The 24086-nt window shown below is 43.1% G+C and overlaps 1 protein-coding gene across 3 annotated transcripts in view; it reads left to right on the plus strand.

Annotated features, from left to right (window-relative positions):
- The window catches only part of TMEM260 (transmembrane protein 260), a 34708-nt gene extending 32971 nt beyond the window's left edge, over positions 1-1737 (plus strand). For 2 of the 3 annotated variants that reach the window (XM_061462582.1, XM_061462581.1), the window contains 2 exons: positions 31-121; positions 1189-1737. In XM_061462582.1, coding sequence (XP_061318566.1) covers positions 31-121; positions 1189-1461 — 364 coding nt within the window. In that variant the 3' untranslated portion in view covers positions 1462-1737. The remainder of the gene's footprint in view (positions 1-30; positions 122-1188) is intronic. The other variant, XR_009744957.1, reaches the window with a different exon arrangement.
- Positions 1738-24086: the final 22349 nt, after the last annotated feature.

The following is a 24086-nucleotide window of genomic DNA, read 5'->3' on the forward strand; positions in this document are numbered from 1 at the left end:
ATTATATGAAAGTTTTGCTTCTTTTCTTAGGATGAAAACAGCTTTCTTTATATTTGAACTTGCTGAAACTGCCAGTGTCACTGCAGAAATTAAATCACAACTTTACACATTTGCGTACGCTGTAAGTTGTATATTCTGGCTATGAATGCTCCTTGCAGTCTCCATCCTTTTTTTCCCCTCCCCTTTTTTTTAATTTCTGAGCTGCATAGAAATAGTGTGTTTCCACATAGGTCCTGTAATCTGCCTTCTCCTTGTGCATCCAAACTGGGAGCATAACAGATTCAAAGAGATTTCTTCAGGGATTTTATCCATTCCTACTTGCCCCCTCAGTCACAGAGGATGCCCAAAGCTAACCAGGCAACACCCTGCTTTTGCTATAAATACGTTGTCTGTGCTGGGCTTCAAACCCATGCCAAGTGATTGCTTGTCCTGAAGTCCCCTCTTTGCACTTATCCCCTCTGTCATTACACAGTCACACATGTGAGCCAGCAAGTGTAAAATCTGACAGTCTTCTTGCTGCAAATTAATTCTGCTGCATTTCACACCAAAGAATAGCACCCATGAGCTGGTGAAGGTATCTCTGGAAATGCTGGACTGCCCGAGATGCCAGCAGATACACAAAACGATCAGTGTGGGTTAGCAGAGAGGAGGAGTGTTTCATACTCCAGCAAAGAGTCAACAAATAGTTTCCTTTCAACTCTTGCCCATTTTGCTGTGATTTTTGCTGTTCTGAAAAGTCGTTGGGCATGTGCCTGCTGTTGAGTTTATGAATATTCCCACTCAAGTGAACAGACTGCTTACGTTCTGTGGAAGACATCCTGATCTCCTGAAATACTGAGTAAATGTCTTTGCAGGCGCAGCAATTAGATCTCTCTTTTTCCCCAGCCTGGTGTAATGCCTCTCGGGGAAGTGCATAATGTGCGGTGGGGTTATCATGATCATCTGTAATGTTTCAAAACAAACAGCTGCCATAGGAAGGGAAACATTTCAGCCCCCCCTTGGATTTCTGATTCACGCTATCGCACATTGCATAGCAAACAGAGTGAGTTACAGAAGCACTCTGGACTTGGATGTATAAATAGCATCTGTTCCTTTACAGGCAGTTTTAAAGCACTGTTAAGAGCTGTTGGTCCCCTTCGTTCAATTAATTTGTCCCCCCCTGGGCTTTTTTTTTTGTCCCTTTAACAGTCGTACAAAGAAATTGTCAACTCTCATCCAAATCACCCAGTGAACTGGCACAAGAACTACGCCATCGCCTGTGAGAGGATGTTGCGTCTCCATCAGGTGGATGTGGATCCTGAAGTGTTGCTCTCTGAAACTGTGAAACATTTCCTTCTGTACACTGAGAAAGCGGAGGATGATCCCCAGCGGCAGGATATTCTGCAGGCTGTGAAGCACCTGAAGAAAGAGCTGCAGGGGCTGAGGAAAATGAAAGAAGATGTGAGGCGGGGAGCTGGGTAGCACCCAGTCCTCCACCTGGGTGCTGAAGTGCCGAAATTTTGAAGTCAGGACTTAAAATCTGAATTAGGCCTTGACAACGTGAGAATGGTTCTAAAAAGTGCCAGAGGTGTCAGTGAAGAGGAAATCAAGTGTGGTTGCTTCTGCAGGAACTGTTGTTTGGTCTTTTGATTGCTGTTGCCAAATGAACTGTTTGTGTTGTTCTGTGTGTGTGGAAAACAGCTCATCACTAAATAAATTACTCTGTTTCAAAAAGGAGAGTTTTCTTCTTAAAAGAAACCTGTAAATCTGATGTACTGTGAAGCTTTTTTAATTTTTTAATTAATGTGGCATCTTTTGTAGATACAAAACATGTAGCCTTTAAGTGTTACTGAGCCATTTTTCTTTAGCTGTGCTATGTAGGTGCTCATGGGGCAGTTTGGTTAGGTAGGTTTCCATCAGGACAAGTATGTGGGATGGTGCCCTTCATGGGAGCCTGATGGCTTGCTGTTTCAGATGTGCTTTGTCCCCTGGCTGTGCCTGTTGCCCAGGAGTGCTGCAGACATGATGCATCCCTCCTGGCATGGGATGGTGTGTAGATACCAACTCAGCTCATTCTGCCTCCCTTGCTTTGCAGGAATGGTTATTTTTGTTGCACTGGGATTTTATGTTGTGATAGACTTTACTGCTCTAGTTTTCCATTAGTGAGAAATCAACTTGGGTATTTTCCCTTGCAGAGCACCGTGACCCTAGATAGCAGTGGGGCATCTCCGGCACCTGCCTCCACCTGGGGCAGAGAGAGACTGTGATGCTGCCACCCTGCATGGGGACACAAGAGCGGCTCCCTTGGGATGCTGCACTCCCCAGAGCTCATGGCGTTTGTGCTGTAGCCTCTTCCTCTGCAAGCATGTACTACATTTGCTCTGCCACATCCTCACAGGTACTAGGGATGCCAGAACAATTTTAGAGATGTCAGGGGCTTTAACCAGAAGAATGGAGCGTGAATCCATCCTGCTTTTTAATCTGCCACAAAAGTCAAGCAACTTGGTTAACAAGAGCTCAGCTACTTATTTTCAACAACAAAAAGCATAAAATAGCATGTTTTCCAAAATGTTGTCAATTAACATATACTTCAAATGCATAAAATAGATCCAAAACTTTAGTATTGTTATTGGAAAGTTGTGTTTATCTAAATTTTCATCCTTTGTTCTGTGGTTATGTGAAATCTCAGCCCAGTGTTTTATAGCAGACAAATTGCTGCCAGGCTGGGATTTCATTTTAGGATTCATAGTAAAATTTTAGGAGAAGGAAGAAGTGCTTCTGTACATGTCATGTTATCAAGTAGTACCTCTGGAAAGCTTCCCAGAGGCTTGGAGAAACAGATTAGGATGTGTGCAGCAGCAAGGGGTGTTGCATGTGGATGCTCTATTGATCTGTAATTTGAGGTTCATGTAGTTGCAGATTTAGGCTCGTGTGGATACTAACCCTAATAGATCCTTTTAAAAGTAGGCTACTTCTGTTGTCTCCAAGTGCTGATTTTCCCAGACTGGTTTTCAAGGAATGCTGCCTGTATAAAACTGAAGCTGCCGTCTAGGAGTCTTACTCCGGTTGCAAAACAACATCCTTTATTTTTCTCCCTCTCATTCTGATTTGTTTTCTTAGTTTCATTCCATAGGTATTCCCCCTTTACTTCTATAAATGATTCCTGTACAAACAGCAGATAAGAAATGAGCAATAAGAAGAAACAGAACTACAGCTTCTGGGTTGCAAAGCTACAAAGCAGAGGGGAAAGAAGGAAGAAGAGCAGTTCAGGGGTGTCATTTTAACTCTTTGTGTTGTAATTGACTACATTTCAGGTTGACCATGCCTCACTTAAATCTCTTCCTTTTTCTCAATCCCCACATAAGTGTTTGTACAGAGCAGAGGAATATCATACATTCCTCAGGGCAACTTTCTCAGGGCTGGCTTTCTTTTCCTTTCTCAGAGTCAGTCCTTCAGCCTAGCAGAAAAGCATTAGGAATCCAATTTTTGAATGCTTTTGTTACCTGCATTATTGAAAATCCATTCAAGCAAATATACTGAGCTGAGGGTTTTCTTTATCTTGATTAGATGCTCCTCCTTAGCTGCATAGTCTTGAAATAATTGGAAGCTTTTGTGGATTCCACTATCTACTTGGGAGAAAAGAGGGGCTGGACAAAGGTATTCCAGCCTGCAGCCTGCGTCAAGTAATGTATCGTCATGTATTGTAATAACCAGTGATGCAAACTATGAGAACTTTCCCATGAGCAAAAGCATTCCCAGCTGTGAAGAGCAGTGAGAATGGGATGCTTTTTTAGGGAGCAAAACAGAAGTGGTTGCAACGTGTGCCATGTCTGTATGAATTGTGTACATGTGTGATATGGGTGTCTGTGCTACATGTTCAGCTTGAAGATACCCGTGACAGCCGCTCACGAAGGGTTTAATATTTAACAGCGATGGAAGTTACAGAATTCCTCCTGTGAATCTGCTCACATGAGATTGCTGGTGCTTGCAGACGAAACGGTTGTGTAGTCGTTTCTGAGCCGATTCACTAAAAGGTGATGCTGAGGGATGCTGGCAGAAGTTTAATTTTTATCAGCTCCTCTTAGGTGGCACCCTGAAGTTTATCAAACAAGTAAAGCTGATTTGCTCTTTGTTAGTCTCAGTTGCATGAATAGGTTGCCAAGTAAACAGGATTTTACGTTTTCCTAATTACTTTCATATTTGTGTTTTACCTCTGTGTTCTCTTGCAAAACTGGTCCTAATAATTAGTCAGGCTCCTGCTGCCTAGACCTTAAGAAAAAATAAATAAATAAAGGAGAATTGGGAAGGGTGAAGGGGGGGGAAGAGACTTCTGAGGGTTTTTTCTCCCTTATAAATTCATTTTTGTTACAAGCATCTTTTATACATATTACTAAAGGGAGCACACTAAGAAATGCAAATAATAGTTCTTTATTTTATTATGACAGTTAATTAATAGCAACCTGTTTTAATGAATAAAGTCACTCAGAGTCCTTCAGCACTTCCTAAGTAGAGGCCAGAATCTGTAGGGATTCTTCCCCCCCCCCCCACACATTGTATAGCTCCAAGACTCCACGTACTATATAGGGCCTGTATAGAAATGCTCACTAATGAAGAGGGAGGGCAAGGAACTTGTCTGCATTCAAAGATCACTGGTGAGTCATTCAGCAAGAAAAGGCCCCTTGCTAGGAATAGTCACAGTTCCGCGGCATTGTGCTAGCAAAAGGGTTTGATCAAAGGTCTCCTGCCGAGCTTGCATGGTTTCCTTTCATACGACGACCATAATTAAAACCACTAATTCTCTTTTAAAATGCTGCAGGATGCCATGTAGGCATCTGTCTGGAGTGTCCTTTGTGCTGTCGGGAGCTGTTAAGGACCAGCGCCGAGGGCTTTTCAGCTACATGCCAGTCAGGAAGGTGATTCGACATAAGGGTGCCTCTGAAGGCTTGACAGGGCCTTGACTACACAATTCCAGCTGAATTTGCCCCTTGTCAGCTGCCAGTAAATAAATCTCAAAGAAGGGAGGGGTGGGGGGAAGCTGAAGTTTCATTACCTGATCCCCGGGGCTTTGTTGGTTTTGGCATCGCCCAGGGGGAAGCCCTCACCCCTCGGGGCTAGGGAGCTGGAGATGGCCATTGGAGACCCCAGCGCCCAAGCCTTTGAAGACCATCAATACTTGTAACAGTTCAGCTGTTAGGAAGACAAATAAATGGAAGAGCCCATTAATCCCCTTTGGGTACTCGGTGCCTTTTGCCCTTTTATCGCAGCCTTATTAGGTTCCTACTCATCTTGAACCAGGAGGGATGAATTGAAGTTGTTGAGCGCTAATTGGCAAAGACTTTTCATCACGGGCCAAGAACTTTCACTGACTTGAAAGTAACTTCGCCTCGGGGAGGATCAGCAAATTTTTGCCTTGCCATTAAAACAAAACCCAAAAATCCGGTTGGTTTTCAATGCAGTGTTTAAAAAAATTAAGAAAATATTAAAAGATGCAACTGCTAAATTGCTAGGCTTGTCTTTCATGAGGATGTTGGCAACTTTTATTTGCTCTTTAAAAGAGAGTCAGGGAGCCAGACAAGGCTCAGGCCATCCATCCTGGAATGCAGTTGAAATGCATGTCTTTATGTGTGTACATGTGCATTACCAAAACCTGCTCATGGGCTAGGCTTCCCAAAAGCAGCCTGGGAGATGATCTGTAAGGTGGCATCATTGTTCTTGACAGTTTGCAACTGCTCAAGGTTCAAGCAGAGTGGTGCTGAGGTTTCCATGTGCCTGTGGACAATTCTGGTTGCCCTCTAGTCATCCCTGGGTTTGCTGGTGGTATTAATGGGAAATATTTCAGTGTAGAGACACTTAGATGTTCTCTTATGAATTGTTTTTAATGTTGATTTTGGTAAATGTTGCATTAATTTGAACGTACTTACTGCCCTCTCTTCTCTCCCTGTCTCTCATTGCATATTTTAAATAAAGAAGAAAACTTTTGTCAGTTTGCAAATCCATCTTGTACATGGTGACAGTGTCATGGGCCACCTCAGCCGGGAAGACGTCAAGCTGGGGATTTTAGAGCACAAAATCCTACTGATCTGTTCTTCAGCATCTGCATGTGGGGGACTCATGATACAAGGTGCCTACATTAAGGATAGCATCTCCCACTGGGATGCCAATGTATGTACCCTGGCAAAGTCCACCCATGCCAGAGCTCTCACCATCTCTCCAGGGACTTCCAGGACCAGGAGCTTGGCACAGTGCTACTTGAACAAACAGGCAGCTAAAGCTCCTGCACCGCTAGCAGTAGGGAATGAAGACATCATTGTCAGTACCCTCTGAAAGGCTGTTTGGTTTGGATCTGCCCCTGACAGGTGGCTGTGAGATGCTGCCTGGCTCCATGGCTATGAAGGGCTACGCAGTGAGGATGGAGGACACCACTGGCACCACGTCCATGTGTAGTCCCTTCTATGGGAGTGTTTGAGTGCTCCTGGGTATTTTAGAGTTGTAGCATAATGCTGCTGGTTAGATACAGCAGCTTGCTGGGCTTTGGGGAAAAACACCTAAGAGGAGCATGGTTTTGGATGGTTTGTATGACCTGTTTTTGTCATGTCCTGAGCTTTAGCAGCAAAGCCACTTTAAAAAATGGCATTTCAAGAACAGCCCTGCTCATAAAGCCTCCCCTGGGAGGATTCGCTGCCTATTTCAGGCCAGAAGAAGGACTTGTGTGCCCAAATTGTTGCCATTTTTTCCCTAAAATTTATTATGTCTCCCTTGCTGCCTCTTGACACTCCTGTTATATTCAAACTTGACTTTTCAATAAAGGCTTTTTCAAAACAGAGTGAAAGCAAGGAATGAGTATAAATTGAAATAACTTTATTCAGATGAGTGGAGGTGGGGGAATTTGTGCCGGCGGAGGGCTGGTTGGAGATGGTACGCTGTGATTGACAGTCTCCAGCAATCCTTCACAGCCTGCTTCTAACAAACCTGAGATTTTGCCTTTTGTCATGTTGTACAAACCCAAAACAAACATACTGGTTATCAGTTAATTTTATCAGTAAATCCTTGTTCATCAAACTGCAACAAAAGTGGGTTTTGCTGGTGGAGGAGGAAGAGACACTGTGGTCTCAAGGAAGATGAAGGTCATCTTGGATCCTGGCTATACACAAGCATTGCTATTGCTGATTCAAAACTGAGGGTGATAAGGTACTTCTCAAGGGAAGTTCTCTGTAAGTGATTATTTCCTGCCAACATTTGGAAAAGGAAAATCAAGAAATCACTACCTGATTGCAAGCTGTGGTTTGGCATCTGGAAAACTGTGGCTTTGGTTTTTTTTAGATCCACAATCATAATTTTGATCTTTAACCTTAATTGAACGAATTCAATTAGACCACGCCAGTCTTGCATATGATTGAAGACTTTGGTCTGGTTTGCTAGAAGGTAACAGTGAACCATGAATAATTCTGACTAGATAAGAATGAAGTTTTTTCTCTCCTCTGGGAGTCTCCTTTTGCAGGGTGTGTCACACAACCCTCAAGTGCTAAGGTATTTTTTGCACAACTTATCCTGATACTTGGGCAATGCACCCTACTCATCCATCACATTGGCTCTCTTACAAACCTGCTGAGTCCCATTTTCCATCACATAAAAATTAGGGTTGATGACATGAGGAAGATTCAGCTGCTTCACTTGCCATTTTATTTAAAACTGGTTTGGTAACTGTCATCTTCAAATAAATTTAATTGCAGAAACCATGAGAAACACAGGCAATACGGACCAGGTGTTTTGACCTCTATTTCTGAAGGCAGTGTCCTATCAAGGTCCCCAGTACATGGGTGACCTTGAATATCATTGAAAATATTGGAGTTTATGGTGATTTTAAATTCAGTGACATCATTTATAACATTTTAATTCTTCTTGTGGTTCCTGGTGTTAAAAGTGACTAGTTTTAAGAAACCCTGGGGACCCCTAAATACCTTTTTTTCTCCTAACTAGGATCTAGCTTTTTACCATTTCCTTAATGTTTGCAGCTAGAAATACAGCTTAAGTGGCATTATGCTAAGTAATTATTCTTACAGGATGTGAAATGAAACAAATTTTGCACAGCATGAAATTATTCCTGCCATGTATGGCATTCGGTGGCAGATTTTTTCGTTTGGACCGTAAACAAGGCTCAGTGGCAATGAAACAACACGGAGCGGAGGAGGAGGGAAGCGGGGAGGAAAACACTACCAAAGGTAAGTCCTTGTAGCAAAAATATTTTTGGCTAGATCAAATATTAAACCTGCTACTACAAATTTCACGCTTTGCATTCCTAAAGCAGATGCCAAGTGATGATGCCAAAAATTAATTGGAAATAACATTGCTTGCCTTGTGTGCTCTTTCCAGCAGAGGGCACAACAGATAAAAGATGTGTGCGGGCCGAATTCGCAGGCGCTGGTAAGGCTGTTCGTAATTATTTCTGTAAAAATATGTAGCAACATGATTGTGTGCTTATTTACATCTGGGGATGTGATCTAGAATGGAGAGCTTAGACTTATAACTGTTCCTCCCTGCACCATCAATACATAGGAGACTTTGATGTTTTGCCTGCTTGATGTTTTGTTAAATTGCTGGGTTTGCTCTTTAAAGTACAGTGAACTGGTTCAGTATTTGGAGGATATCTTGAACTAAAAATTCAAACCTTGATTGCTAATAGGGAGGTGATGCATGTTGTAGCATTGTGGTCTTCCAGCAATATTTTCACATGGGTTTCTGTGGGTAAATAAAAGCGTCATTACAGAATTAAAAAGAAAAAAAAAAAGAAAAAGGTTAAAGTTAATAATAAGGAGAGGAATATTGTCTCTTATTTATGGTAAAATGTGAGCTGCTTCTTTATATATAACAAAATAGTAACCGGAAAGTTTCCAATTAGTTTCACATTTTGTAGCATAAAGAATCTCTCAGGAGAGAGATGGGGAAAAGATGTAAAAGAAGTCTAAACCAAGGAATTTTTTTTCTGAAATCTGCTATTATAGCATTCAGTTATTTATGCAATTAGGAAAACAGAGTAGGACATTACTTTCACTAGTACTAAATGGTAGATACTCTTCTTAGATATATTTGTTTGTATTCACCAAACACATCAACCAGGAACAAGCATAACCCTTAAATCATCTGTCTGATTAGGGAAGAATTTTTTTCCTTAGACATACAGATCAGAAAAAAATGTTAACGTGCTTCCCACCCAAACCTCCTTTGGAAAGCCCAATAATTCAGATTATTCCCACTGCTTCCAGCTCCCTTTGCACAAGTACGGATGAATTGGGGAGGAAGGGAAGGAGAGGGAAACGTGTGCTAGAACAAATTGAACAGTGCAGTCTTTCTCAAATGACTGAAAAAATATATTTTACACTGCTTCCTTCCAGTTTCACAACATATAAATAGATGCTGCCTTGGAACAAGTCAAGATTTGATGCAAAAAACCTCAGAGCTCAATCTGTGCAAGAAAAAAAAAAAAAAGAAAGAAGTCTGTGTTCATGTTCTGGTCTCTCCCTATCTTGTTTCAGGGTATTGTTTAAATCAACACTTTCCAACTGTGTAGGTTTTAGCTGGAGGGTTTTTGCTTCGTTGTTTGTTTTGGAGAGGAGGGGGTTGTAATTTCCCAACGTATGGGAGATAAATGAGATGTTTAAAGTGCCTCAATGGAGTGGCATAAAAGCTGGGAAATCAGAAAGATTGTAAATCTATGTTTGTTTTAGAAATAAAATAAATCAAGCAAAAGCAGGTTAGAGTTGCTAACACTGAGCTGATTAAGAGCAGCGGTTACATAAAAAGCAGTTAGAGTCCATATTGTAAGTAAGTATTATTGCAGCCATGAGAAATGCAGCTCCAAAGCTTTTAAGGGATGGTATAGCACTTTTTCTTTTTTTTTTTTTTTTTTTTTTTGTGAATTAAGTGGTGATGAAAGGTATGGGATTGGCAGCTTTGTAAACTCAATGCTGCCCATGGTAATGCCTACAAGACCTGCAGGAGCAAGTTGTCCTGGACATCTGCTGACTCTGTTCTTAGGGAAAGACATCACTTAGTCCACTGATCCAGGCTGGTAGGGTCCAAGATCTACTTGTAGATCTCCACAAGAAGAAACCAGGCAAGAACTCTCACAATCCCAAGCCATTGTGCAATCATTGCTGGGTAGGCAAGGTTGTCCCTCAGACCCCAGATGCCTCCTACGCCTTCTACCAAGCTTGAGACTGGCGAGAGGTGGGAACCCGCAACTCTAAGGAGAGCAATGGGTGCTGCTCTTGGGTGAGTGACCCAAGACCCCCAGAACTGGAGGTGCAGGGTCTGAGGAGGAGGGAAGGCCTTTCCCTTTCAATGGAGCTTCATCCGATATGTTGGAAACTTACAGCAGTGGCTTCCCTATCCCACTAGCAGGTAGTTCCTTTTCCCCTTTGTCCTGGGTTCAGCAGTAGCAGTCATTTTTCTCCTTCTTAGTAGCTGGTTCAGTGCTGTGGTTTTGACTTTCGGCCTGGAAACAGCGCTGATAACACCAATGTTTTTAGTTACTGCTCAAATATTTAGTCTGAACAAGGACTTTGTGAGTCTCATGCTCCGCCAGGGAGGAAGGGAAGCTGAGAGGAAGCGGAGACAGGACACCTGACCCAAACTAGCCAAAGAGGTATTCCATACCACAGCACGTCATGCCCGGGGTGTAATTGGGAGTTACCCGGAAGGGCACTCACTGCTTGGTCGGTGCTTGGTCGGGCTCAGTCAGAGGGTGGTATCGTATTCTCTTCCCTTGTTATTTCCCTTATCATTATTATTATTGGTGGTAGCAGCAGTGATTTGTGATATACCTTAGTTACTGCACTGTTCTTATCTCAGCCTGTGAGAGTTACATTCTTTTGATTCTCCTTCTCATTCCTCCAGGAGCGGGGGGGAGGGAAGAAGGGGCTGGGGAAGGAGTGAGCGGGCAAGACTGCATGGCTGACTGGGTTTTAAACAGTCCCATGACAGTTCTTTTTGGTCAATGCCCATCCTGTGGAGCGATGCCTGGCCACAGACACATACGTAAGCCAGAGAAGTTTCATGATCAATGATTCTATTGTATTACAAGTCATTAACATAAAGTACAATGAGACAAGAACCTTAGCCCAAGCCCTACTCTTGGTAAACACTAAGGCAGCAAATACTGGCTGTAAGTAAGGTACGACATGCTGAAACTGTGAGATCAAGAGAAACAACTTTGAGAGCCGATAAATCAGCATTGTGAATAGTGACTATTAATCCAAAACAATGAATGCTTATCACAAACATGATTAGACACACTCCGGAAAGATCTGTTGTTATCTCAACCTCTCGTGCCCCACATTGGGCACCAAAAAGAACTGTAGTGGTTTAAAACCCAGTCAGCCACGCAGTCTTGCTCACTCACTCCCCCCCAACCCCCACCCTCCCCCCCCACCCCCCCCCGTTCCCAGAGGAATGGGGAAGAGAATTGAAAGAATGTAACTCCCATGGGTTGAGATAAGTAACTGAGTTACAACACAGTAACTAAGTTATAAGTCCAGTAACTACGGTATAGCACAAATCACTACTGCTTCCACCAGTAATAATAGTGATAACGGAAATAACAAGGGAAGAGAATACGATACCACCCTCTGACTGAGCCTGACCAAGCAGTGAGTGCCCTTCCGAGTAACTCCCAATTACATCCCGGGCATGACGTGCTGTGGTATGGAATACCTCTTTGGCTAGTTTGGGTCAGGTGTCCTGTCTCCGCTTCCTCTCAGCTTCCCTTCCTCCCTGGCGGAGCATGAGACTCACAAAGTCCTTGCTCAGACTAAATATTTGAGCAGTAACTAAAAACATTGGTGTTATCAGCGCTATTTCCAGGCCGAAAGTCAAAACCACAACACTGCACCAGCTACTAAAAAAGAGAAAAAATGACTGCTACTGCTGAACCCAGAACACCCTTAGAGGGAGTAAAAGCCGTGGAGATTGACTAAACCCATTACAAGAGGTTTTGTGTCCCCTTCACTTGGTAAGAAGAGGCTGTTTGCTATCCACAAGCTCATGGAACTGGAAACGTTTCTCTGGCAAAGCACTCTCGTTAGCCTATCTGTATCCTTCATTGGAGACCTCTCTGCAGCTCTTCCTCCAGCATTAGCCAAGGTGAATGTGAGAGTGTCTTGGGCTGTCCATCTCCCACTGAGGTATTCAGGTCATGTTGATAATAGTGGGTATTTCTACCACTCTCATGGCACTGGCAAGGAGAAATTCCCACTAGGTATTCTGGAAATTATTTGGTTTGGAGGGCAGTTGGTTTAGATTAGACTAGGTCATTTTTTCTGCTCTTGAAACATTTACTTGTGATGCTCAACTCAGCCAGCAATGAAATGTTTTGCCTCATTTGGAGGATTATTTGAGCCTTTCTGTTTCACAGCCTTCTTCCTTATAGGTCCATTTTAAAATGGAAACTATCCCTATTCAAAATGAGATATCATATATTTTATTTTTAAAAATACCCACCCCTGAATTTTCAGACCTAAATTCCGAAAATATAAAATCATACTAATTATAGGAAGAACAAAAATTAGTTACTCGCCTTATGGTCTCCTCCAAGGTCACGAGCATCATGCTGGGAGATGGTGGAGAAGATGAGGATTTTGCTAACACAGCTTGTCTCTGAGCTGTCATTGCTAGCCCACACTCCCCCAGACTGCCTTACAGCTCCCATCTGTTGGGAAGGCCCCATGTCACTGCTCTCCCACTCCTTCCCTGATCCTGAGGCACATCATGGAAACCCTTCCATGGTTTCCAGTCATGTCCAGCTCAGGTTGGAAGTTGATTCTGGAAGGTCAGCACACCCCTGCAGTAGTAACTTAACATCTCTGCAAGTTCCCCTTGAATTTCCTACAGCTGTCTCTACTTTCTCAGCTTTACTAATGTCTTACAGAAAATGGAACATATCCTGACCTGCTTCCTACTGTATCTCTAGGGTGGGAGCAGCAGAGCATGAGAAAGCTCTCCAAATCTCCCTTTGCGGGATCCCCTTTGCAGGTCAACCTTCTTTCTTCCCAGCAGCCCAGGAAGGGGACCAGACTGCATCCCAGTTGGCACAGCAGTGGGTGGTTCATCCCATCCCAAGGCAGAGATCCCAGGGAGATCTGGATTATTGCATGGCTGGGGGTCCCCTTCTCTTGATCAGCACTGGAGGGAGCCCAGTTTGCCTACTCAGGAGCGGGTATCTGCAGTGTAGGAAATCCCACACAAGGTGGCAAACCCTTCTGTAGCTGGAATTTGCATTTTCTGACCAGAAGCAAATCACACTGTTTAGCTCTCTTGATGTATACAAGGTTGTGAAAAAACTAGCCTAATACAGATGTGCGTATAAGCTAAATATGACTAAAAAAACATGTTAGACCTCAGGCCTGCTGGTATATTCCACTCAAAACAAATGTGCAGCATCAATTGGCACCTGCCTAGAAGAAAAGATATGAATAGAGACAGCAGGAATAAGTTGCAATAGACCAATTGAGCTGTTTTTAAGAGGAGAAAATAAGCGCAATTGCTGCTTTCTTTGGCCTTACTCTCAACTGCTCTGTGCCAGGGCAAAGGTTTGTACTAACTTTAGCTGCTACACAAGGCAATAAACAAATCTTCCTCTGTTATTTTGCTTTAGTGGTGCCAAGAAGCTACCTCCTCCTGTTCAAGATGGTGCCTAAGAGTAGAAGGAAGAGGTGTGAGCCTGCCCTGAGCACTGTGACAAGCCACCAGAGCAGAGACCAAGCAGAAGGAAGCAAAGCACAGAGGCCAGGGGGTGAAAGTCTTAGCTAATGCATAAGGAAGGTAAGTGATCCGCAGCTAGTCATGAGGCAAAGGCAATTTTCGTGAGTCCCTCCTGTGCCACATGACTGTTTTCTGGTCCCTCTGAGGAAGGCTTGGTGTGCCAAGAGCTGCCCAGGGTTACAGTGAAGGTGTGTGCTGAGCAGGCAGCCACACAACCCAGCACAGAATAAGTGGGAGAAGTGAGTGGCATGTTCTGATTCATCCTGGTGGACAATGAGGAGAAACTTGGAAGTGGGTGCATGAATCTCCTCTGAAGCTCGGGTTTCACCAGGTGACAGGAAACATTTTCCAAAATCCCATCTTTCCCCTAAGTAGACAAAGGGACGGTGAGGTTGTGTCTCCCATGAGGGCCAACTACTGCATCCTTTTTCCCTTCAGCTTCAAACAGAACCAGACCAGTTTGGAAGAGTTGTCCAGGTCTCAAACCTTTTTGACCAAATCCAAGCCAACTTGGCCACATACCCTGGAAACCCTTGAGAGGGGACACCATTATCTTTAATCATGGCCAACATTCTGACGGATGAGAGGAAGGGCTAGAAATGGGCAGAAAGCATTGTGCACTGTTCTTACGCTCCTGCCTTTAAGTCCCTGACGCATAATCTTGGTCCTGATTTGGTCTCCACCTCATCTGGCTTGTGTAATCTGCTTCCCGTGACCTTTCCTCAGCAAAAGGAAGAAGGGGGAGGGATGGGGGGCATGTTAATAGAGCTAGACCCTCCTGCCAGCGGGCAGAGGGTGCTCTTGCCTAGCATATCCCACTCCCTCTGGGTAGCTGAGGCTGTTCCCCTATAAACCAGCCCTTCCCACATGCTTGGGCCCAGAGATGCCTGAGCATCCCTGCTGGCCCAGCATGCTGGAGATGGATCTGCATTAATATTCCTGCTCTGGTGGGTGGGTGGAGGGAGCACCACGTCTAACCTACTTTATTCAAATACAATATGGAGTGAGAGAGCGATACAGGCTCTTCCATAATTCCAGATTTAATTGGAAATTTAGTAAATCTGCTAAAATGTTTAGTGGTTTCAATTTTTTTCCCCTTTTCTGTAAGAAACAAAGGATCCTGGTTTATCATATGTCTTTCAACAACTTTAATTTCATTTGTAGATTAAGGATGGAAGTAGCATTTCCACTCGATTGCATACCGGGCATTAAGAAGACAAAAACGTTCATTGTTTGCCCGAAGTCAGAGGGGTTTTTGCAGACATTAAGCTGTAGGTGGCATTCTTTATACCTGACATCAGGATGCTTTTGTCAGACATTCAGTTGACAGGATTTTCTGCTGACCCGTCAGAGGTGTGTGAAGCAGTGAAAAACCACCAAACCATTTCTGCCAGGTGATGGGGAGTAAGGAAGAAGTGGGACAGTCTCATCCCAACCCACTGAGCAGCAGCTGCTCACAAAATAGGTAATTAGCATGTTTTTTTTGAGAGAGCATCTGAGGGAATTAAAGAGTAAAGATTTAGTGGCCTTTCCTATAACACGCTATCATATAATTATGGTTTGGGTTGGAAGGTACCTTAAAGCTCATCCAGTTTCAACCCTCTACCGTGGGTAGGGACACCTTCCACTAGACCAGGTTGCTCCAAGCCCCATCCAACCTGGCCTTGAACACTGCCAGGGATGGGACAGCCTCAGCTTCTCTGGGCACCCTGTACCAGGGCCTCACCATCCTCACAGGGAAGAAATTCTTCTATATCTAAATCTACCCTCTTTTATCTTAAAGCCATTCTCCATTGTCCTGTCACTGCATGTCCTTGTCAAAAGTCCCTCTCCAGCTTTCATGTAGACCCCCTTTAGCTACTGGAAAGAACCCTTGCCCAAGAAATGTTCAATGGGACAAGCTGTTTTCCCAGTCCACGAACATCTCATGAGGTTTTGGATGCTGAAGGGCTTCATGCTCACTTCTTCCCCCTTTGTTGGTGGTGTTAGGGCCAGCAGTGAGGCTGGAGGATGAGATTCTGGGCTCAGATGCTAGGGGCAGCCTTAGAGGACCATCGGGTTGTGGTTAAAACTGGCATCAGGCCCATACCAGCATGATACACCCATGTGGAACAGGAAGTGACTATGCAGATAAGAGACTTTGCACTTCCATGTGTAATTACACAAATAAGCTCCTGGTTTGGTCTTAAATGTCTGTCTTGGCCACATGTGGAAGCAGTCTCCCACCTGACAGCCCAGAGAAGTTTCTGGGACTCTCTTGCAAGTTTTGATGGGTTTTTTTGACCCAACACTGGCCGAATTGCTTCCATGAATGTTAGTGGGATCTTGGCCCTTGGCTCAGATCGGAGCAGGGCTGGACAGGGTGCCTGTGTGAAGCCCATCTCCTCAGTTTCATTATTATTTTTTTAAATAATCCTTTGTGTATATTTTCTCTCAGAAACTCAGCCCAGCCTCTTCTGGAGCCATCATTCTGTAATTCTCTTTACTACTGTAAAGCAAACTCACCACAAAAGCTCCTTGAGAAATCAAGGCTTTTGTGAACATCAGGCGAAGGGAAGAAAATTGTCGCCTAACCTTTCAGCCATCCTCATTTTCAGGGGAGCAAAGGACAATCTCTGGAGATCCAGGGTTTTTTATCTGTGGCAGTTAAATCAGATCCATTAACATGCCATGTTATGAAGTAGGGAAGTAACATTTGTTTTCCTAGGTCTTTAGGGAATTTATCCTGCCATCATTAAATTGAATTTTAAACCACCATTTAATGTTTTGTTATTTTTTGAGGGTGTTTTTTTAGCATCCAGTGTTAATCCTGCAATTGGAAACCACAGTGGATAGAAGTACTGTGTAACTTGCTTCCAGAACAAATAAGGTACAGCAGCTAATTTTAGTTTTAGGTTTCAAGGAGGGGGAGAAGAAGGAGGTAAGGCAGCACCTTCCCTTTATACTGAGAAACAGCCTTCAAGTGTGAAAGCAAAAATTCCCAAGCTGAGATCTAGTGAATGTAGAAAAGGTTCATTTTCAAATTGCAACAGCCTGTACTTAGGTGATATTAGAAGAAACCATGACAGTAAAGTAGTTTTATGCATAGCGGCTTAGCTAACATTTTGAGAACTAGTTTAGTGAAGCTGTCAGGTTTAAAAATACCAAGCCACAAAGTTTTAATGAAACTATGCTTGGATCAAAGTACCATAAAGAGCATCCAAGAACTGCTTAAAAGATCCTTGAGTGGAAATTAGAATGGATCTTCAGGATTTACTCTGTAAAGCCTGTCTATTTTGACCTTTTTTCAGTCTCATATTAAGGCTGCTGAAAGTGTGTTTTGTTTGGCTAATGCTTGGGACTTGCTGTAGCTATTAGGTCTGTTAAACTGAGACTGCCACTAAAGTTTTAGTATGCATTAATTGGCTGATAAGGACTTGGGAATCAAATGGTTGAAGGAAGGGGCTATCATAGATTTGGTTTTTTTTTTCTCCTTTGCTTTATTTCTCTTTGCAGTTCATTTACATCCTGAGCCCTATTGGTGATCCAGATTTGAATAAAGCCACAGCTTAAGGAGCGATTAGATCTCAATAGCTTGGATTTTCAATGAAATTGTGGCATCATTTTTTACCATGCTTATTTAGTAAGAGGTGTGAAAATTGACACCTGGTGCAACTTTATCTTTTAAAACACTGCTTCATTTTATGCATATACATACACACGTGCACAAAACATTTGCAGATGCGCATAGATATATGTATATATAAAATCCTCCTGAAATTAGGGTATTAGTTGATAGGCCTTTGGCTCTGTTGATGTCAGGGGTTACTGGGAAACAAAGATGGTTCTAAGCAAAGCTTTGCAAGAATGAAAAGAGATAAGAAGACACCCGCTTTCTTCAGGTTAATTTTTTAAGCATGTCATCCAAATGCTCAAGGCAATGATCCTGTAAACACTGTTAGAAGAAAGCCATCAAGAACATACAATGCAGTAAGTTGGTTGGGGGTTTGTTGTTTTTTTTTCATTCTGATGTTATTATCGTTACTGTTACTATTATTTGGAAGCAATATGTAAAGTTCACCTGATAATCCTTAAGCTGTTGATACGACAATGTCAAAAAATGATGGGATTTGGTGCTTTTCATTATTGTTATGTATTGTTCTTCAGTAGCGTTCCATATTAATATTTATAAATGCAAGGAAAAGTAGTCTTTTTATAGACATGAGAGCTCCCAAACTCCAGTTTTATTTTATTTCTCACAAATAAATGTCATGTCCAATATAGATTATTACATTTTGGAATGAAAATTGTTTTACAAGCAATCCACTCGATGCTGATTATAGTTCTTTTAAACTTATTTTTCTGTGAACAAGATGACAACCTGTAGATGTGATCTTTCCTCACAACAATCCTTGTTCAAAGTCAAATAAATACTGCAATGAGCATGATCAAACTGACACAAATATTGAAATTGGTTTGAAATTCCACTAAAAGGTACTTAAAGAAGCAGTAAAAAACAGCTAATGGCTAGGAAGGAATTTGGTGATTCTTAGTCACCTTAATTTAAAGCCCTGTAGGGTTCCTGTTTTTCTCCTGTTTGAGTAGTCCCAAGGATGAAGCCCTGAGGACCAGCTCCCTCCTGCTGGTTGGTTTGGTCAATTGCCCAGTGCCACATCTGTCACAGAGCAGGATAGTATTTAGGGTAGCATTCTAGGCCTTGGAAAGACAACCTTGATTTCTACACTTGATCCCAAATTCCTCTCCAGCCTTGGGAGTTCACTGGAGGGCTCATGGTGTTCAGCAGGGTTAGCTTCTACCTAAGGAAGCTAATTATCCCATGACTCCTGTTAGTCAAAAGATAGTGAGGAATGGGATTGTTGAGTGGGAGAGGCATGAGTCCTGATGGCGGGTTTCCCCCTCAAGTCCTGTAGTCCCAGGGGTGCCTCACTCCTGAGCCACTGTGGGTGCACAGCACTGCTCTGCCTGCCTACATGCTGCCCTGACTACACCCAGGGTGCCATGGAACACCGCAGGTGAGCAGGCTGATCCCAAATTGCTTGTAGCCTTGGTGAACACTTCTGGATAGAGCATGCTAGAGGCTTTGTCTGGAAGTGCTGAGTGAGGGACATTCACTTCCCACAGTAGGTTAACGTAGTTATTTTTAACCAGTGCTTCCAATGCTACAACAAAAGAGGAGGAGAAAAATAAAAAGAAAAATAAAAAGAAGAAACACAAATTCCTGCTGACCTGCACAGCTGGCTTCTCTGGGGCTTTGTATCAAGCATCAAAAAAACTTGTGCCTCAATTATCAGGCAAGCAACACAGATCCAGACTGCTTGTGGGTGAAACACATTTCCAAAACATTTGCAATGAGAACAGCAATCTCCTGGTCCAGCTTAAGAGAGTTTCACAAAATTACCAGTACTGTGTGTAGCAGAAACATTCTGCAAAGGGTGAACATATTCAAGGCTGCATTTGGCTGGTAAAACCATCCCAACATCTGGAGGCTTCGTGGACATCTATCCGTCCCCAACTTCATCCCTGCAGTGAAAGACACAATCTCCTTTTTGCAATGCTTTCTGCTTTTTGAGATCAACCTTTGCATGATCTCCTTTGGTGCGCTGTCTGGGTCTGAAACTGGGAACATCAGATGGGAACAGAAGCAGGGGCTCTTTTGAACCTGGGACAGGAATGAAGCAAGGCGACAGGCACAGCCAGAATGATTTATTCTGGCTTGATGCATGCTGAAGGCTTCTGGTTGCGTGTAGACTGTGAGAGGGGTGAGGCCGCCTAGCTTTAATGGACTGCGCTGCTGCAAATACAGACATGAACTGGTGACGAATATATTCAGGCTGGATATCAGAAGAGAGTTTGAGACTGTCAGACAACAGAGATTTGGGAATGGCCCAGGGGCAAATGCTCTAGCTTATTTGAAGCTGATGCTTGTGCAGCCTGTGAAATGGGATTGTATGACTTGGTTGCCGGGGAATGTGACGGGAAGGACTTGATGATTAAAGGGGACCCTTCTTGTCCTTAAATGGGTTTTAGGCTGTTTTAGTTTCCTGTTTGGTGCTGGAGGTGCTTCCCAGAAAGTCCTGGAGCTGCTGTCATGTTTTGATGACCATGGCAATTTACACTGTTTTTCAGGCTTTTGGCATATTCTGGCAAACATGGATGAAGTGTATGCCCCAGTTGTGGCATGTTTTGGAAGTGAGATGAAGGGCTGTGGTTTTGGTATAATGTTCTTGACCTCTTGGTGGTCTGCACTACTTTCTTGTCCTTGATAGACACAAAACTGGCAACCATTCATTCGATTCCCTTCCTTGAGCTGTCATCTCTAATGTAACATCCCATAGATTGCAAAAGACCATTTTCAGCACTTACAGTATTTCAAATTTTGTATTTGACATAGCCAGTCCAATGGATGCCTATTCGACATTCTGTAATACAAGATGGCATCTTGGCACTTGGTTTGATAAGGGAATGTATGATGTGACGGGAAGCAGGAGTTTGGATGTGATAACTCAAAACATTCCCCCCTGCCTGATGCACATTTTCTGCTGCAGGCTTGTAAGAAGATACTCATTCCTTTTTTCCTATGTCTGTTAGCTTCTCAGCTTCTCTGAAGCCATTTATTTGTGGGACCTTGCAGACCTTTTCCTTAGTAAGGTCTCTAGATTTTTCCAGAGGCTTATATCCTATGGTTTATATATAGTATATACAGACACATCTATACCCTGAGCCTGAAAGATTTCTTTCTGAACTGGTTCCCATATTCTTTAGATTGTGTAAAATCAGTGTGTTACACACACAGCCATCAATAAATGAAATAATGCATCAGTCCATGCTTGGCACTTAAATCACACGTTATACTGTTACTACCTGAGCAGACCTTCTGGACCAGTGAGCACGTGTTAACATTTGGTTTCCAGATGCTGCTTTGTTATTAATAGGTTTACTGAAGAGGAGGACTCAGGAAGAACTCCTCTGTACCCATGAGTTTGGTCTGAGCAGTTCTCAGATACCTGTAAAACCAGCAAATGCTTAGGCAGATGCAGTTGCAGCACACTAAAGTCTTGAGAAAAAGTGGAACTAACCATTAAAATGGCACCAATGTCTATGTGCAATGTCTATGTGCAATGTAAAGCTGGGGTTGAGCACACCTCTGAAATGGTGAAACCCTCTCTGAGAACCCATACACCCCTTTCATATCAACAAATAGGTATGATCTTGGGAACAAAAAGGATGCTCCACACCCCAAGCACACAGCTCAGCTAAGGGACAAATTATTGGCAGCCACTGCAGGATCAGACAGCCTCTGCCCCGCTTTGCACTGAGCATCAGCTCCACTCTGTCACCCTGATGCTTTGACTGTCCTTAGGACCATTCTTCCATGTGTTACTGACTGCAAATACAGCAATCCTTACTGAAAACCAGCAGCAGCACCAGGTGACTCACTTCCCAAAGGGAGGGCAGCAATGTCATTTCATTGTAAGAGATGCATTTTGCCATCTCACTGACAGCAAAGTATTTTACTGCCTGCAGCCTGCAACCGGAACTTGCTTTCCAGAACATCCAGCAGCTTTGTGACAGGTACTGCCCTCCTTTTCTTCCCTGCTCTGTTGTTTTGAAAGGGGTGTTTGTAGCACAGAAAACACATCACGACTCACAAGCATTTATCAGAAAAGAATCTGAGGATCTCCTGCTGACGTTTTCTTTCAAGGGATGCTGCTGCCACTGCTCTGCTAATGGAGGAGTTTCGGAAGCCAGCTTGACCTTCTTTGCCATTCATGTCCTGGTATAGCCTGCCATGTGTTGCAAGGCTGCAAGGGTGGACATACATGCAATAGAAGGGGGAAAGAAAATTGACACAAGTGGGGAGATGAAGGGATGTCCTGGTTGCTCATCAAAAAGCTCACTCCCATCCAAGCAGGGCAGAGAGGAAGGGGAGTGCTTGGAAAGCCTCTCCCATGAGGGAAACTGATGGCCCGTTTGGACAACTTTTCTTCTTGCTTTCTGTGCTTACCTTTTGTTCCACCTATTCACAGGAGAGACTCAAGCAAAACACAGGGCTTTGTGTTCCTCCTAGCCTGCTTTAATGAGGGGGGAGTTTCAAGGCTGGTAGTGGGGAGCGTGTGCTCACACACTGTGGAGAGGAGACATGCACCACCAGGCTGCAGCATCAAGGCCCAGCTACCCCCCGTGTGGCTTGGCTGGAAAACTGAGGGCAAGAAAAAGAGGTGAATTTTGTGGCCAATCTGCATCCTCTAAAATAAGAGAGTTTTTTAGGATGATATTGGGAAATACCTTCTGCTTGTGAAGGTGTTGAATCCAGCCCCAAAGGTTGTTGGATTCCCCTTTTATCAGAGGTCCTGTGCAGCATCTCCCACTCACAGGGGGTCAGTCCCCTTCAATTGTTGTTGTTTATGGCCAGTATCTCCATAAATCCCAAAGGCAAAGATTGCCAGAGGCTGGAGAACTATTCTCAGGAAGCACAACCACATATTATTCTTATCTTGTTCTAAATAGTGTGCAAAGTCACTGATCTCACTGGCAGTTGCCTGACCAGAAAGGTTGCTGTTAAATAGTTCAGGCCACCAATCCTAGCACATAAATGTGTTTGAAATCAGAATTACCCTAGGTGTAGGTAGACCTGACAATTCAGCAGGGCATCTTTAATGTGTCCTCCTAGAAGACTGATGTTTCTTTTCTTCCAGCGGTTCAGGCTAGTGTGGGTTGGATGGTTGCCTCACACTCATTTTGCTCCTGATGCTGACAATGGACATTTCAAAGAAAACAATGGTGAGTCTTGGAACAAAATTTGCTTGCAAAAAGAGAAAAAAAAATCTCAGAGCCATTTGCTGAGCTTTTATCTTCACACTTGGGAGTAGAAGGGAAATTGGCTGTATGCTGCCTGTGAACAAAGTGTTTTTCATGCCCTTCTTGAAATACACCCATGTTTGGCCAAATTATCAGTAGTGTGCATGTTCTTTAGAGGTTTCTTGAAATTTGGCTGCTTCATTTCTCTGAAGTCACGGTTTGCACAGTGCCTGCTCTGGCCCAAGGCCGTTTTTCCCCAGAACATGCCCAGCTTAGCTCCCTCACATTGGCTGAGCACATCTGAAGTTTACCAGTGAGTGAGCCACTGAGGGACCCAAATACCTTGTTCCATATGAACAAACTGCCCTTCATTTTTCCCTCCCAAGTTCCTTTCTTTTGGCAATATACAGAAAAACAGTATCTTGGATAAAATCTAGCTGATTACAAATCTAGGTTCTGAACAAACTTAAAATGAAACTTAAAATTGCAATATTGAACGCTCAGAACTCATGTTGCCTTTGCAGGCTTAATTTGCCTTCCTGATGCCTATGGCTTATGATAATTTTTAATTACTCAATCACACGATATCTTTTCCCACAGGATCCTTGCTCCTTTGCCACAGAGGATGGACAAAGACTTCTTAACAGGTACCCAGCTAGTTTTTCTTTTCAGGCTTATCCATCACATTATCCAAAGCCAGAAGTGGATCTATCAATTAAAATATAGATTTTAAATGGTGAAAGAATTTCATGTCTGATTTATACTGTATTGTAAGTAGGACCCACTGTGGGAGCAGGGGAGAGAGAAGGCAGCTGTAAAATCTGACTTTGACCAGAGTCTTAGCAACTGTTTATGCTGTAGATGGCCTTGACACTGTTTGCCTTTAATCATTTAAGTTTATATAAAACTGGAATGACAATATACCGCTATCTGTCTGGAAAAAGTCAACCTCTTTATTGCTTGAGAAGTGTAGCAATACAGAGGTGATGGGGTCCTGTATAAACCAAGATAGGCAGCAAACCTCTGTATTTAATACATGCCCAGCACACAAATAAAATGTGAAAAATGTTTCATTTTGGTCTTTAAGTAATAGAAGGAGTTGAGGAGGAGGTAGCAGGAAGCTTAGAATGGAAAAGTGATAGCTTTGGCAGTGCAGTGCAATGATTGAAAATGACATCTTCCATACACCCAATTAAAATTCATATCTTTTAACCTTTGCAGCCATGTGAGATCTGTATCATTAAGTCTGATTCAAAAGATGCCTTGATATTCTAAATTATTTGTATGCCTGGTATTCCAAATAAACATTTGTGAAATTCATTTCAAAAGATGTTAACACTCGTGAAACCCATGTGCCCCAGAGGGATTATATAAATTTCCATGTCAAATATTTGAAGCAAAGCACTTGTACAGAAACAGTGTTTTTTGTGTTTTGATGCCTTTCATTTCCATAAACTAGATTACTTTCTGAAATTACTTTCACACAGAGAACAGTTTCTATTGAATTCCAGTCAGTGAGCTCCTTGGAGTGTGATGTGAATAAAATATTACTG

The sequence above is a fragment of the Pezoporus flaviventris genome, unplaced genomic scaffold (genome assembly GCF_033815535.1).
Source record: "Pezoporus flaviventris isolate CSIRO_AGI_PZ_B2104156 unplaced genomic scaffold, CSIRO_AGI_Pfla_v1 ptg000035l, whole genome shotgun sequence".
Classification (NCBI taxonomy): Eukaryota; Metazoa; Chordata; class Aves; order Psittaciformes; family Psittacidae; genus Pezoporus; species Pezoporus flaviventris.